The 17,026-nt window shown below is 38.9% G+C and overlaps 1 protein-coding gene across 9 annotated transcripts in view; it reads left to right on the top strand.

Annotated features, from left to right (window-relative positions):
* Osbpl3 (oxysterol binding protein like 3) overlaps positions 1-17,026 on the top strand; it is a 177,513-nt gene that overhangs the window by 109,786 nt on the left and 50,701 nt on the right. For 5 of the 9 annotated variants that reach the window (XM_047561750.1, XM_047561751.1, XM_047561753.1 and 2 more), the window contains 3 exons: positions 7,911-8,041; positions 9,494-9,655; positions 11,193-11,300. In XM_047561750.1, the coding sequence (XP_047417706.1) occupies positions 7,911-8,041; positions 9,494-9,655; positions 11,193-11,300 (401 nt within the window). The remainder of the gene's footprint in view (positions 1-7,910; positions 8,042-9,493; positions 9,656-11,192; positions 11,301-17,026) is intronic. The other 4 variants (XM_047561755.1, XM_047561754.1, XM_047561757.1 and 1 more) reach the window with 2 other exon arrangements.

Here is a 17,026-nt window from a genome sequence, read left to right as displayed (position 1 = left end):
CAGTTCCTAATAGTTGAGGTGTATTTGCAAGTTTCTTTTTAAGCTTTTGGAAGAGACAGGGAAAGTGCTGTACAGTTGGCAGAAACCCTGAATCCAACAAACTGCAGATTGAAACTCTTTCTTTAAAAAAATTCCAGGTACAGACTTTTTTTGGTTTTCATTCCCGAAATAATGCAATATAACAACTACTTACCCAGAATTTATATTTAGTAGGTATCATAAATTATCACAAGATGCTGTAAAGTATACAGGAGGGTGTAATACTAAGATGTAAGATGGGCAATTCATATGATGCTGATGGAAGCATAAATTAGTGCTTTTCTGGAGAACAATCTGATATTATGTTCCGATCATTTTTAAAATATGCCTATCAAGCAGTTTCACTTTGAAGAGTCCATTTGTAGCAATTAGTTAACTTAAAATTTATCCAAATAAGAATATCCATTATAGCATTGTTTCATTGAATCAAAAGTTAGAAATAAGTATTCAACATCTTTAGCTATTAGAGAAATGCAGATTAAAGCCACTGATGAGATATCACTACACACCTATTAGAACAGCTATTTTTTTTTTTTTTTTTAATGCAGTACCAAATACTGGTAAGGATACACAGGAACAGAATCTCTCACACATTGCTCGGTGGTAGTGTTAAATGTTAAATGGTGCAGTGCTCTGGAAAATAGTTTGGCCGTGTTATATAAAACTAAACGTACTCACCGCACAACCCAACACTCACATTCCTGGGTGTTTATCCTAGAGAAATTAAAATTTAAGTCCATGCAAAAACCTATACTCAAATGTTCAGAGCAGGTTTATTTGTGTTAGCCATAGATTAGAAACAACTCAGTGTTCTTCAATAGATGAATGGTTAAACAAACCTTGTTACAAAATTCATATAATGAATTCTGCTTAGCAATAAAATATTTAAATCACTGTTGCACAGAGGAGAGACCTGAGGCTTAGAGAAGCTAAAGAACTTTGAGGGTCTTCTGATTAAAAGTAGCCAGCCTGAGACTTGAATCCAACTTGCTTGACCCCAAATTCCATGCTCCTTACCTGTAAGGGTGTTTCATTGACCTTAGAGGGGGTAGCCATGGTTAGTTTTTATAGACATAGAAAAGATGTCCAAGTGTGTCATTGAGTAAAAATGGAAGGTTACAAAACAATGTATAGTTATGTTCCCATTATTCAGAAAAAAAATTGATAAATGCCTGGCATAGATAGGTATACTAAAAATTCTAGAAGGATATACACCAGTGTTTTCATGATGGAGGCTAGAGTTACAAGTACTTATGATCTTTTTTTCTTTCAATTTTCATGTATTTTTAAGTTTTCTTAAAGAGAAAATGGATTAAAAATTTTTAAGTAACCTACTTCATGTTCTTTGCAGATTCCTCCCTCAGACCCTATCTTAGTCACCACTAGAATTTCTCAGTGTTTTAGAGGATAAAAATTATTTTCCCTCTATAATTATTTTGCTATTGTACAGTCTGTCTGTAAAATGTGAGGTGTTGCCTGGCCCACCCCTTAAAAGCTCTTCAGATACCCCCTTGGCCATTCTTTAGTATTAAAAGAAACAGTTACAATTAGGGCATTTTAGGTTTGTGGGGAGGAAATTCTTATAAATCATCATTACTTTTTAATAATATGAACTGTCTGTTTGAAATGAGAAGTTGATGCCTGCCGGCCCATGGGAAAAGCCTTGGGTTTCACCCAGGTGCCAGGAGCTGCTGCCTCAGCAGGGCAGAGGTTCTGTGTGGAGTGGCTCCATTGATCTGATCACTGGATCACCCGTGGAGTCTCCACCTGGCTGAAGCTCTGTAACAGACCCCCAGCCAGCTCTTCTTTTTGTCTTTGGGGCTTTGTGAAATCAACTGGCTGCAGAGCCACCACATCCCCAGAGGAGGTCAAAGTTAGTGCTACAAAAAAGGTCCAAGTGGCTTATTCAGCAACATCCTTACCCGCTGGGCTATTGGACTGTGAGTACCACAGGCAGCCTAAGGAGCTGTGTGCATTCACACTTGCAGCAAGTCTCTTACATGGACGCTACCTGTGGGGCCTCAGGGTGTAGACAGCTCTCAGATTGCTGGGAGTCCTCTGACTGGCATGCTGTCCTACGTTCACTCCTTCAAACTCAAGCATCTTGACCTCTCTTCCTGAGTAAGCCTTGTTTTGTTATTGATGGGGCCTATCGCCCCTCCGCCTTTTTTTTTTTTTTTTTTTTTTCCTTTTTGGCCAGCGTCACTGTTCTAGGGGCTAATTTTAAACTAGTTGAATTCCATTGATGTAACAGTTTATGTGACTGACCCACTTGTCAAATGCATCTGAATTCTCCTGGTTTTGTAGATCAAGTGGAGCCCAACATATACCTCTTCTAGTGTTTAAAGTCCTTGTTATACATGATAGGCTGTGAACTTGACTTTTGGGCATATTGTTGAACTGATCCTCGTGGTTCAAGCTTCAAGCTTTGACTGTTGACACCTGTGTAAGCAAACAGAAGAAAATATACTAAACCTAAAAGCCATAATTTTTCTTTCATGTATTAGCTTTTACATTTCCCACAGTGTATTTTATGGAACACTTTACCCATAAAATGCTTAAAAATCCAAACAAGAATTTAATGATTTAAAGTATTTGGAAAATACTGATGACTATGGTTTCCTCTGGATTTACATGAACAGTAAGTAGTTAAGGCCCTGAGAAGTCCTGCAGCAAAGAAACCTAATACCTTTTCTTTTTTCTTTCTTTCTTTCTTTCTTTCTTTCCTTTTTTTCTTTCTGAAGCACAACTTGGCTTCTTTTTTTTTTTTTGCGGTGCTGGGGAATCGAACCCAGGGCTTTGTGTTTGCAAGGCAAGCACTCTACCAACTGAACTATCTTCCCAGCCCCTTGGCTTCTTTTTTAAAAAATATATATATATTTTTTAGTTGTTGATGGATCTTTATTTTATTCATTTATTTATATGTGGTGCTGAGAATCAAACCCAGTGCCTCACACATGGTAGGCATGTGCTCTGCCACTGAGCCACAATCCCAGCCCACTGATACCTTTTCTTGACTCAGTGATTTTTTAAATATTATTTGGGAAGCTCTCTACTACCCACCCCCCAACCTTCACCAGACATTAACATCCTGGAACTAAAGTTCCTGGGAAGCATAATTCAGGAAACATGGTAACTAATAAGCCTTTTTGGAGCTCAAGCCCTATACTGACTGAGCAGGCCACCTCTATTACCAACCAGTTGTGGACCTGAGTGTCCCTGGTTTGCCTCTCTGCCCTCAGCTGCCTCATTTGTTCAGTGTCCTAAAGTAGCAGTCCTGACTCCTTTGGCTCTCAAATTCTGTCATTGTCTTCTGTGATTACTTTACTCTAAACAGAGAGAATTCATACTGTTGCTTACTGTTGCAAGGTTTTATGAGAGATTGTTCTGTTAGCAGCAGAGACAAAATGACCAAAGTTGGTGAAAACACTTAGGCTGAGAAAGCAAGGAACAGGATGGGTCTGGGGTCAGGGTGCTCCAAATGGAAGTGGATGTCCATGTTCTGCCATGGAAGGCCAACAAGACTTGTGGAATTCTTTTCCTGTAGGTGAGGGAATTCCTCATTTATAAATGTAAAAGCTAAATGTAGCACAAAATCAAATTACATCAACTTATTGTTTTGTTCCTGGAGTCTTTTCTTATATTGAGTTGTAATTGTTTAGTTGTCATTTTCTGAACTGTTTTGAGTGTAGGGAAGCCAAATATGCCTCCATGACACCACTTTCATTAAAAGCTAAAAGATATATGCGATCTAAGGAAGAGCCAGGTCATGTATTATTCATAAATTAGAATTCAGTATAAGCTGGCTGAGCAATTATATTCATGTACTTTATCAGTAAATCACTAGGACCAGTTAGTAAAATTACCTAATGTATCTAAATCAGTTTGGACAGAATATGGATTAGAAAATATTTTAAAACCATGGGCATCCTATGAGGTTTGAAACTTAAAAGAAACAGATTGTAGAAGAGCAAATCATCCCAAATATTTTAGGACTATCAATATTTTAAAGATAATTCAGATAAAAGGTGGTTACCATTAAAAAGAAGGAAAAAAAGTAGTCCTACTGTGTGTTGAGTGCTATGTGATAGTGTGTTTTCTCATCATTTCTCTGAAGCACTCCTGAGATGCAGGGGTTATCCAAATACATAAGTGTGGAAAACAAGCCTTTGTCCAAAAACTAAACGGCAACTAAGTGTTAGAGGCAGGGTTTAAGTTCATGTTTGCCTCCTTATAGACTCTTTTCCCTGTCTCACACTGCCTCCATAGGGGTGGTGTCCATGGCATTCATAACTGTGTTCCTCAAGGTCTTGTTCCTTCCTGATGCTGAAAACCTGCTAAAGAAAGAACATGTTAAGAAGTAGAGCTCAGGTTCATTACGAGTACAATTGTCCCTCAGATCAGCTCTTGCCACCCAAACATGCTGTGTAGTGTAGTCTCACCAACAAAAGTCCAACTCACTAAAAGTATGAACAGAAGCCTGTTGCAAGGAGAACAGTGCTGACCACCAGGAGTCTGTCATGCTGGGCTTGTGCTGTTCTGTTCTGTGGGTGCGGCTCACATCACCCACTTAAGCTTAAGTCTTACAGCCAAAAGTACCACCTGTGTCCCACTCTCTTAGTCCCCAAGTGGGGGCTGAGAAATGCCTAATGATAGCCTGGGGAAAAAATGAGTAAACCAAGGTCCTGTAATTGTCTCCTGATACTAGAATACCCACAAAAAAAAAAAAGGAAGTGTTCCTGTTTGTCAGTGAGAAGAGAGACCAAAGCAAATGTTGTCTTGGCAATAGGAAGGACTAAGTCCCAGAGCAGAATGTACTTGCATCAGAAGATAGCAAGGGCTCTGAGAAACATGAGCCAGACCACTGGGCAAGGTCATTGGGGTTGGAGAGGGGCTGTCACTCTGGGGTGAGTGACTGTGGTGCTCTTTGAGGTTCTTTGTAATTCTCTCTCAGACTTTCTGTGTGGCTTTGTTTTGTTATCAGTATCCATACATACAGTATACTCATTTGGATTTTTATTTGTCTCTAATATACTTAGAATCAAGTTGGAAATAAGACATTACTGTCACAGGGAATACTCCTGACATTTGGGATCCTGTTCCTTTGACAGTCAATGCGGATATGTTCTCCATGAGCAGCCTCTAGTCATTGCTTTGTGTATGCTAGAGTATTTAGTGACTCTGAATGACTACTTTATCATCCTCTGAATGGACCTTAATGGTCATTTAAGAAACGTAACGCATAGGGATCTTGTCTCCCGAACCCCTTTGCCAAATGATTGAGGAAGAGATTTTCACCTTACACTGAAATATAAAGACTATATGAGTTTCCTTCTGTTTATTTTATGCTGCTTGCCACAGTCTTAAATAGTGCATATTCTACAAATTTTAAAATTTTAAAAAGGAATCTTCTAGTTTGGTTGAAAGCTTTGCTTTGCAGCAGGGTATATAAAAGCCAGAGGAATCGATTTGGGAAAGTGGAAGCCAGCTGAGTGCTATGCTTATTTTATTTGGAGGAATAAATGTGACAGTGAGGAGGTAGCCCCCACCACCCAGGGACCCACTGAGAAGGTCGTGGGGCTCCTATGGGCTGGGGGTGGGGGTGCTTAGCCAATGGGACATAAAATCATCAAATGCAGTGAGATCACAGCATGGCTTATTGCTCTCCTGAGGCTGCTCTGCTCTGGCTCAGTAGACTCTGACTAGTCCTTCATTCATTGAATCTCTACCCTGGTGCAATTATTTGCAAGCATTATCCTGGCAAGAGACATCCTACTAGAGCCGCTGCCCACATCAGGAGCTGCAGTCACCACAGTTTTTACCCTCATGCATGTCTGTCATTGTCATCACTAGTATTATTGCAGTAGCATTTATTATTTGTCACATGCCCTGCTTTGGGCTAAGTGCCATAGCTGCATTTTCTTGTTTGTCCTCATAGCAATCTATAAAGCAAATGCTATTATTATCCCCATTACATGTGGGGAAACTAGGGTCCAGGCGTCATATACTTGTCTAAAGTCATGGAGTGAATAAGTGACTTCTCTCTTCTGTTAACAGAAGCAGCACCATTTGTGTGTGTGTGTGTGTGTGTGTGTGTGTGTGTGCGTGTAAATAAATTGCTTATTTGTACTGTGACTTCGTAAAGATGCTCTAAGTCCATCACTAAATGCCACAACCTCAAACAAATTCAGACAGCATATAGAGAGGTTCAGTTGTCCTCCTGGCTGTTAAATGAAGAAAGTGAGTCCATAAACCGTATTTCGTTTCTGTGTTACTAAATAGGCCACTCTTGGATAACAAAACCTCTGAAAATGCAAGCCCATGGAATCCAATAAATGTCAGGTCACTTGAGAAGTATGTCTCAGTCTCTTCCTTTTTCCTCCCTCTCTAAAACAAAACATAATAAAGGAGATTGGAAAGATAATATTCATATGTGATATCCAGAAGCAGTAACTTAGATGAGAGTTTCCTCATCCCTAGGAGGTAATTTGTGCATTATGTGATCAAAAGCTGATGAATTTTTTTGCCATATGTGTTAATGTTTTTCAAAACCTCAATTGAAGCATTTGAGTGCCTGATAGTGTTAACCTCCTATCGTACCTGAATGCTCTTGAAAGTGAACAGAGTGACTGAATGCCATGAGTCGAGGTGGTGATTCTGGTCCTGCAACTGGAAGCACTAACAAGGTAGAGGGTAGGCAATATCATATTCTGCAGTTTGCAGGAAAGTTGCAAGAATAGTACAGGGAGCTCTCTCTATACCCTTTGCCAGGATTTACCATTTTTATTTTGCCACCTTTATTTTTATCACTATCTCTTTCTATATACACTTTCTATATATGCTTTTTCTGAAGCATTTGAGAGTAGGATTCATACATCATGTCATTCTTAGCGACTTTTAGCCACAGTGTAGTTATCTAATTCAGGGATTGTGGCATTAAAACAATACTTATCTATTCTGCCTTCCACATCAAAATCAAATGTTTTCGAAAGTTCCATGTTGTTTCCCCTCAATGCAGGATCTGATCCGTGATCACATATTGCATTTCATCTTCCTGCCTCTTTAGCCTCCTTTAGTTGGGATCAGTCCCTCAGCCATTTTTTTCCCCTCTACTATAAAATTGATACTTTTGAAGAATTCAGGCCAGTTGTCTTATGTATCTTTATGATCAAATTCAGATTGCTCACCCCTGGCTGACATTCACCAAAGAAGATGTTGTGTCTTTTCCAGGGTGTCCTAGCCAGAGGCACACACAGCCCCCATAACCCTCACTTTTAATTAATTGTGGTCATCTGGTTAAGTTGCTGTCTAGTTTCTCTGCTGCATTCTTACCATAACCAGTAATCCTTATTCTTAACCATTTCGAATCTTTAGAGATTAAAAACAAAACAAGACTAAACTAAACTGCTGATCATTGAGAATCTGTAAATCATAAAATCATAGAAAATTAAGATTGGCAAATGTTCACATGCGTGTAAATTTTAAGGCTTTCTTTTTTCAAGCAGTTTTAGGTCCTCAGCAAAATTGAACAGAAGGTACAAAGAATTCCCGTATCTTCTGCCCATCCCCCATGAAGGCACAGCCTCCCCCACTATCAGCACCCCACATCAGAATGGGACAGGTTACATTTGAAGAATGTGCATTGACCGGTCATTATCACCCAGAGCCTGTAGTTTACATTAGGCTTCTCTTGTGCTGTGGTAGGTTGCAAAAGTCCACGTAGAGTACATATTTGCTGAACTCAAAATATTTGGAGCTGTTACTTCACTAAATTTTTAAAAAAATATTTTATAAGGAAAATATTTTACTGTATTTTGTTTTCAATTATGCCTCTTCCTCTATTCCTTCTTCTTATGATTTTATCTTTATAGTTTACTTCGCCTTAAGGTCAGCTTTTAATACCATATCAACAGAGAGAGAGAAATTAAAGCAGCTGATGGAGCAGGATGCCACCTCCTCCCCTTCTGCTCAGGTCATCGGTCTGAAGCATGCTCTGTCATCCGTAAGTTACATGTCTGAGTCACAGAAATGCCTGAAAATGTGTTCTGGCTCGTGAATTATTGTATTTTCCATTCCTATGATTGTGTTGAAAATTCATGATTTTCATGGTTAGTGGGAAATTCAGGGGAAAACCAAATGAATTATCCAAATTACATTCTGACCTTTCATTAGACAATGCTTATTCAAAATAACAAAATTTAGCCTACCCCAAATCTCAGTAGCTGGTATTTTATTGTTAGATTCCTTTAGCTCTCTCCTCTCCAATTTATCTTAATTCTTTTGTTTTTATAAAACTCTTATTGTATGTTTGCATGTCTCACACATTTGTTAATGCTTACAAAATCTGACAGTTTGGAAGAGATTTTGTGGACCTGAGACACTACAGGCTTAGAGCAGCTTAATAAATGATAGGTGGCAGTGACAAATTTCCAATTTACACTCTTCTCTACTGCAAAGCACTGATCCTACTTATTGCTCTTTCAGAAATATAAAAGTTATATTATTTGATTAAATAGTATAAAACATTTAACTATTTTCCCCCCTATGGGCACAACAAGATGAGTCACACAGAAGTGTCTGTCAGGTAATCATGGTAAAAGGAGAGTGTAACAGAAAAATCACTCTCAAGAACTCAGATGTTTTTCAGTAAGCCATTCTGTCACTCATGCTCCTTTTTTTTCCATCAACTTATTTCATCCCTCAGAATAGTTAGGCTTGGTTGACATTCTCTGTTTGAGTTGCTGAATATCCTGTTTTAATAGCTGAAATTGTCTGGTCCTCCACCTGTGTCCATTAGGAACTAGAGAATTTCTGAAACTGCACACTTGTGTGCTCTGACTCTTGCTCGTACTTTGAAACTCCTGCTTTAAAAGGAGAAAGTGTGTGTGCAGATATGAAATTACCATCTGAATCAGTATTGACTTTTCTATTTCAGGTGGGGTAGGGAAGATGGATTTTAGGATCTTGTTATGAGACCCTAAGAGAAAATGTCCACTCATATTTTCTATTCATTATATGGCTGAGAAAAGTAATGTTCTTGAGGTAGTGTTAATGATGAATCCTTTTCCATTAGCTCATATAGTTAACAGTTCCAAGTATGCTATCTTTGAAAGGAGAAAGGGAAAAAGGAAAAAAATAATATTGGCTTAGAGTCATAGTATTGTTTGAAGGTCAGATAAGCATATCCATTTTGATTGTAGTGAACAGCCAGCCACACACTGGGTTTCTACTTGTTTGAGAGCAGCAGAGTGGGTTTGTTTCATTTTATTTCTTTTCTTTCCTTCCCTTCCCTTCTTTCTTAGTGGTACAAAGCATTTATTATTGATTCCATTAGGTTGGCTCTTAGTGCACTAAGTGCCTCTGATGGGTTCCCCGACATTCTTCCCCTCTGGTCTCCCTTTCTCTGCCACCTCTCATAGAGGTCTAGCCTCATCTTGTTAATCTGCTTGTGTAGACATGGAGACACAGTTGGCCATGGAATCCTGGACCAAAGTCATTTTCTTCTTTGCTAAGGAATTCACTTTCACCCACGTTCATGATTTTGAAACTTAAGATCAAACAGAACAATCTTTCCTTTTTGGTTTGGATTCATGATTTGATCCAAGACTTTTTTAAAGTAAGTTTTGTTTTTTTTTTTAATTTAATTTGTTGTTGTGTAGATGGACAGTATGCCTTTATTTTTATGTGGTGCTGAGGATCAAACGCAGTGCCTCACACAGACTAGGCAGGTGCTCTGCCACTGAGTGACAGCCCTAGCCTAGTAAGTTTTTTTTTTTTTTAGAATCATCTCAAAGCTACCAGAATGGATAGGTTGATGCTGTATATGTAATCTTGGTTTGTTTCTTAGATCTGCCTGTGGTTTACAAAAGAAAGGGAAACCATTAAAATAATGTAATTTCTAGGGTAAACTAAGAGTCTAGCCACCATACCAGTGATGTATTGACCAGAATGAAGTGAGTGCCCCCAAAAAGATTGTTATATTTGATTGTGACCCTAGTTCTTGTTCAGTGTTTCTTAAATGAGCCCTGAGGATTTTTTTTTCATAGTAGGGATCAAACCCTGACCCAGTGTTTGCTAGGCAAGGGCATACCACTGAGCTATAATGCCAGCCCTGTCCTCAAGAATTTTTAAACAACCCATACCTTTCATGGCTACTAAAAAAATCAAGCCAAAAACTAAGCTCCCAGCAGGTGGGCCCTGCAGGCTCTGATGGATGGGAAAGTCTCTAAGCTTCTTAGAAGAGTCAAGAAGACAAATGGGATGGATCTGTGTGAAAGTGACTGTGGAGCTGATTATGGAAGTGTTGGGGACATTCAGGAGCACTCATCCTGTTCCGAAGACAGATCCATTTGGAGACTAACTGGTCAGGAAATGTGTAGGAGGATCAGTGAGGAGGAAGCATGTTCCTTTACCTTTGACCAGGTTCCCCCTAGTTGAGAGGCTGATGGAAGGAATGGGATTTGCACAGGGCAGAGTACAAGAGGTCCCCATGTCTCATGTCTCACCTGTTCCTGGGGCTATGGTCTGTAAGTCCTTATGCAGGTAAGTGAGGTTTGTTTATTTTAAAAAAAAAAATACATTAGTCCTGAAGAACAAATAAAATAATCAGCATCTGTGTTGGAAAAGAGTAAAATTAACCTTCGGCCAAGTCCTCCTTCCCACCACACTTCCTAAAATTCAGTTCAACTGGTGTGAAAATTAAACCACATGGCAATATGTCCAATCCCAAGGTGGGAGTGGTTTCTTTTCAAGGATGAGAAAAAGCTTGGAATCGTTGCACAGGAGCAGGGAGGTGGGTGTTGGCAAAGAGACCAAAGATGGTTGGGCAGGAGGAGGAGATGCTGTGAGGCCACTAGTCTTAATAAAAGCTGGTGGTGCCTGTGACTTCCTTCTCTGTCGCCCTCACTAACTCTCCTTCCACTTTTGGAGATGAGAGTAGTGAAGAGCACTATTTCCAGAGTTACAAATTTGTTATCTCATGGCCCTGAGACTGGCCTCGTGCTGGAGAGCATGCAAGAAAGCACAAAAGAGCCCTTTGGAGCTCCATCCCCAAGTTTCGGGGTGCTATCAGATAACCCTTCTGCAGGCCTCTGCTTTGTTGCTCGGAAACATCTATATATTAACAGAGCCCCACTATTTTTAACATGTTCCAGGCCCTAGCACAAAACACAGATCTTAAAGAACGCTTACGCAGAATCCATGCCGAATCTCTGCTCCTCGACTCGCCCGCTGTTGCCAAGCTGGGTGACAATCTGGCAGAGGTGGGTAGGTTTCTTGCCAGGTAATGTCTCTGCAACCCACCCCTCATGGGATACCCTCTGTCCAGTCGCACAGTCTCCCTGCTGCACCTCCTGAGTGGGCTTCCTCTCCACCACCCCTGGCTGCCGCCACAGCTGCCATAGGACTGGGGTTTCTGGATTCAAAGCTTTCTTGAGCGTATGCTGCTAAGCATATTTTTAAACTGCTTTTCCCCCAAATCCATATTTTCTTTTTGTGTATCTTCATCTCATTTCCCTCCTCAGCATCACCCCTTTTGCTAGGTGTTAGGGGAGTGGGAACTTTGGAGAGACAAACGTTTTCTCCTGTTGTTTCTAAAGAAAACTAAATTTCTTTGGCCCATAGCATCCCAGCTCCTTGCCAACTTCCTTCTTTTGCTCTGTAAAAAACCACACTGCCCTTTCTTTGCTGCTGTCCCCTCCTCTTCTTCCTGCAAAGTTTTTTTCTTCCATTTACAGAACACAGCAGCTATGTACTCCGAGGGAAAAAGTATTACATTACCGTTGAAGTCTCTTGATCAGAAAAAAAGTACATTGAAAGGTCTTTTCATTAGGCCAAGTAGACTTAAAATAAAAAAATGAGAAAGGTAATGGACAAAGGGTGTTTATGCATGTGAATAAGTCTTTCTTTTCTTTTGTACTGGGTATTGAACCCAGTGGCGCTTTCCCACTGAGCTACATCTCCAGTACCTTTTATTTTTTAAGACAAAGTTTCACTCAGTTGCTAAGACTGGCCTCCAACTTGTGACCCTTCTGCCTCCGCTTCCTAATTCACTGGGATTGTGTGAATGTATCACCACACCTGGCATAAATTTCTTTTCACAAGTATCATAATCCTTCTCTCTTTTCCTGTTTTCAAAGAAAACAAAACCCTCACACAATTCCATTGCTCCATGGGCATGGGCAATCGCCCGTGGTTGGGTGATGAGAAGAAATGAGGCCAAAACCTTCAGGACAGAGACCACAAGGCCCCCGTGTTTGCCTGACTCAAGCACAGGCTGTGCCACTTGCTGACAGGACAAGAGGCCTACCCTCCATGCGGAGGCTCATGGCAGAGGTGGAGAAGGGGATTCCTCTACACCACCCACTCCAAGAGATCACTTGTCAGTTATTCCAGCCTACATTTAAAGTGTCACCTGCCAGGACTTAGCACTTTAGCAATACTTACAATGATCTCCTTTTGAGGCCTGGGCCAAGGTATGTGCTCATCAGGTGGGGCCTCTTTAAACCTGCACAGTCACTAAAGGCAACCCAGACAAGGCCATGACCAGCATGTTTTTATACTAACCTCAAAAATAAGATACCTGAAAACTTACATGTGGTAAACTGTCCTTGAGGGTTTCCAGCACAGTCTTCAAACTCACACCTTCTTGAACAGCCTTCCGGAGTCTTGACTCAGTGGTGGAGTTGTCTCATTTATTTCCTATTTTAGAGATTTTCTTTTCCCATGAATTGTCCTTGTATGCACTGAGTGACTCAGGCTTACTTTGCCAGCCAGGGAAAAGCCATTGTTGCCTTCAGGAAATAAGCACTGGAAGGAAGTAGAAATGAAAGCTGGACTCCAGTTGATGTTTTGTAGGTAACTCCCAGACATCTCAAATACTCCAGAATGACAGCCCCCCAACATTGGGGTCAGCCCAAGGGCTCAGGTCTTAGCTTGCTTTCTGTTCCCTTCTTTTAGCTGCACAACTTACCCATCTGTGATGTTGGATCTGGCTACTTGAATTCCAAAATCCCCTCTTTCCTGTCAGAAATTATTGCCACAACCTCTCAAGTCCTCCTGTTTAAATTCCTGAATGTGAAAATATAATACTACTGGGTTATCAGTTCTAAGATGGTTTTATATTATTTTATATCCCAAATGAATGGCTGAGTGACTTTTGGAGGTAACGGACTTCTACACGCTCCCCACCCTCCTTTTTCAGTCCCACTGCTGTACTAATGAACTACATCCTAAGCCCTTTTTTATTTTATTTTGAGACAGGATCTCCTTTAGTTGCTGAGGCTGGCCTTGAACTTGTGATCCTTCTGCTGCAGCCTCCCAAGTTGCTGGGATTACAAGTGTGCAACTATGTTGGCATACATCCTTTTATATTTAAAGTACAGTTATGAGACTAAAAAGGCAAAACTTTTTTTTAAAAAGTCTGAAAGCGAAGAAGGAAACTTAATTCTTTTAATTGCCTACCTGTTGTCTGCACTTGCATGCACACTTGAATGTATCATCTTACAAAAGCCTACCCTTAAATCTATGATAGGAAGTACTAATGGTAGTTTCATTTTAGAGACAAGAAAAGCAAAGCTCCGAGAGGCTAAATAACTTTTCCCAGACACCCAGCTTTTAGAGACAAAGCTGGGATTTAAATTCCTATCTGATGAGGCCAGAGCACATGTTTGCTCAATAGCATCACATTGTCATATAATGAGGAAAGTCATGCTACACCAGAAAATAAAATAATCACTGAATCTCCAGCATTTAAAATGAGATGGTGATGCTGTAAGAATGGGATAGCATAACTATCCCAGGCATGAGCACTATTTTATATATTAAATAAATAAATAAGTCATCAAATAACAGTGGGGAAGAGATGAATTGTTTAATAAATTAGGTTAGTGCAACTCAAAGCAATTTGGAAAGAAGTTTAAATCTTTCCATTGCGTGCTAAAATGAATCACCTGCCAATTCGAGTTAAATATAAAAGTTTAAACTGAAAAGTTTAAATGATTTGAATTTTTATCAAACTACTAAATTAGGGAGAATTTCCTAAATTGGGAAGTACTTTAAAAAATTACAAAAGTAATGTTGACTAGATTTGACTATTTTTTTTTAGGAAAAAAATGGTTTGTGTCAAAAAATAGGAAGGCAAATAATAGACTAGGGAAAACTTTTGCAGTGAAAATGATAGGCTTAGATAATACTAAATCAATGATGGTGTGCTTAATGTGCACCCAATGAATATATCATGTCAAGAACTCAGCAATTAATAGAAAAAGGATATAATTTATAGACACACCCGGAGAAACCAGATGCAGATAGTCATAGGAAATTTTTTTTGTTTCTGTGTTTTTTTTTTTTTTGGGGGGGGGGTGCTGGGGATCGAACCCAGGGCCTTGTGCTTGCAAGGCAAGCACTCTACCGACTGAGCTATCTCCGCAGCCCCTTGTTTCTGTTTTTAACTTTTGTTTTTCAATTCAGTCATGCATCCCTTCACTACTAGAATATGTTATGAGAAAAACATCATTGTGCAATTTCTCATGTGAACACTATGGAGTGCATGTATACAAACCCAGATGGGACAGCCTTCTACATGCCAAGGTTATATGCTATTACCTATTTTAGAAATGTTTCATGGTTTTTTATTTACTTTTTATGCTTTCTTGCTAAAAACTAAGACACAAGCACCCATTAGCAAAGGCCTACACAGAATCAGAATCACCAACCTCACCATCTTCTACCTCCACATCTTGCCACTGGAAGGTCTTCAGGGACAGCAGTACATGTGGTGCTGTCATCTCCTGTGATATCAGTACTTCTGGAACCTCCTGAGGACCTGCCTGTGGCTATTTCACAGTTGACTTTTTAATTTTTTTCTTTTTTCTCACACACACACACACACACACACACACACACACATACACATGCACACACGTGGGAGGAATACACTCAAAAGTTAAAAGTGTCATAAATACATAAGCCAATAATATAGTTATCTTATCATTATCAAGCTCTATATACTGTACCTAACTGTTTGTCCTGAACTTTTATACAACTAGCAGCCTAGCAGGTTTATTTCCATTAGCAGCATGACAAACACAAGTCATGCCTAGCCCTGTTGTTCCAGCAGTTCATCATGTGACGTCACTAGGGAACAGGAAGTTTCCAGCTCTATTATAATCCCGTGGGACCTTTGACAGAAATGTTATCCTGTGGCACATGGTTGTCCCTATAAACTCACAGGAAGGTACAGAGAAATGCAGAGGGAGGGCCCACACACCACTTACCCTGTCTTTTCCATCTAAATTCTTTTAACATTTCTTTTAACTCTTTTAAACATCTAAACTCTACAGCTTCTTTTTTAAAAAGAAAAAAGATATTCAGTCTATTGAAAATTAAAACAACTAACAGCATAGAAGTTTTTCTAAGTTATTATTTTTACTGCCTTATTAAGGATGTAAATAGGAGTTTTCTTACTTGTTAATGTAGCATATATCCTTAAACATTTTTAATAATTCTATTTCTAAAAATTGAATCTAAGAAATAATGAGATATGAGCAAAGACATATTTATAAAATGCTCACCATCTTGTAAATCTGGAAACATCCTTAATTTCCTAGACAAGGAATGGTTACTCTGTGACACATATATATTATAAAATATTTAAGTTCATCATCTCAGAGAATTTTTAATGATCTGAGAACAGTTTGCAGTATAATGTTAAGTGAATGCAGCAGACGATACATGATAATGTACAATTTGATCCCAATTTTTCAAAATAAAAAGCTGTATAAAAATATTTTAATTAAAAGTATATATATCAGTAAGCTAGTAAGCACTGCATCTGGGTGACAACTTGATGTGATATTTATTTTCATTTTTCTGTATTTTATAATGTAAATATGTTATTTTTTTTATCCTTGAAACGTCCATATCAATATTGAAAAATTTATTTTGGTACGATGGGAAAAGTTTATAAAATATATATATATATATATATATTATGTGTGTGTATGTGTATATATATATATGATGTATATATATATATACATATATACATATTATGATAAGTTATTTCAAAACAGAGCAAAGATACACATATTAAAAAGATTAGAGAGAGCTCGGTGTGGTGGCCATGCCTGTAGTCTCAGCAATTTGGGAGGCTAAGGTGGGAGGATCACTTGATTCCACCAATTCAAGATCAGTAACATGCTGAGACCTATTCTATCTCAAAAGAAAAAAAAAAAGGTTGGGGAGAAATGTGTCCATAGTAGCTGTTTTAGCATGATAGGATTATGAGTGTTTTTCTTTCTTTATATATTTATTTAATTTTTATAAATGTAAATAATAGATTAAAAACCACTCCTGTGTACAAATGGGAAACTATTGAATTGAACTGACTTATTATTTTAATAAATGAGACCCTGAGTTGTTCAGGAAAATTATGTTAGGGATTGGTGGCTGATGCTCTCAGGGTGAGTTTTTTAATGCATTCATAAGAACTTGCCAGAGTAGGGGGCACAGGAAAGGGTTAGGGGTTAAGAATATTGGTTGAGTACTCCTAGTCCAAAAATCTAAAATCTGGAATGCTTCAAAATCCAAAACCTTTTGAGCATCAACATGATGCCACAAGTGGAAAATTCCTGACCTCCTGTGACAGGTCTCATTTTAAATGCAAGTTCACTAAAATATTAAATAAGATGACCTTCAGGCTATATGTATAAGATGAATATGAAACATAAATGAATTTCATGTCTAGATTTGGGTTTCATCTATAGAATACCTCCTCAGTGTATATGCAGATATTCCATAATTGAAAAATCAGAAACCTAAAACACATCTGTTCCCAAGCATATCGTATAAGGGATACTTAACCTGTATTATTTCCAGTGTTGATCAGCTAGGAAATCCCAATGACCCATAAGTCAATGAGGAGGAAGAGACAGCGGGAGTGTGTAGTAATAAATTAATAAATAGCACCACGTAAATAAATCATTAG

The sequence above is a fragment of the Sciurus carolinensis genome, chromosome 8, assembly GCF_902686445.1.
Source record: "Sciurus carolinensis chromosome 8, mSciCar1.2, whole genome shotgun sequence".
NCBI classification, from domain to species: domain Eukaryota; kingdom Metazoa; phylum Chordata; class Mammalia; order Rodentia; family Sciuridae; genus Sciurus; species Sciurus carolinensis.
The sequence above is the reverse complement of the archived record's forward strand: the minus strand, read 5'-3'. Positions and strand labels throughout refer to the sequence as shown.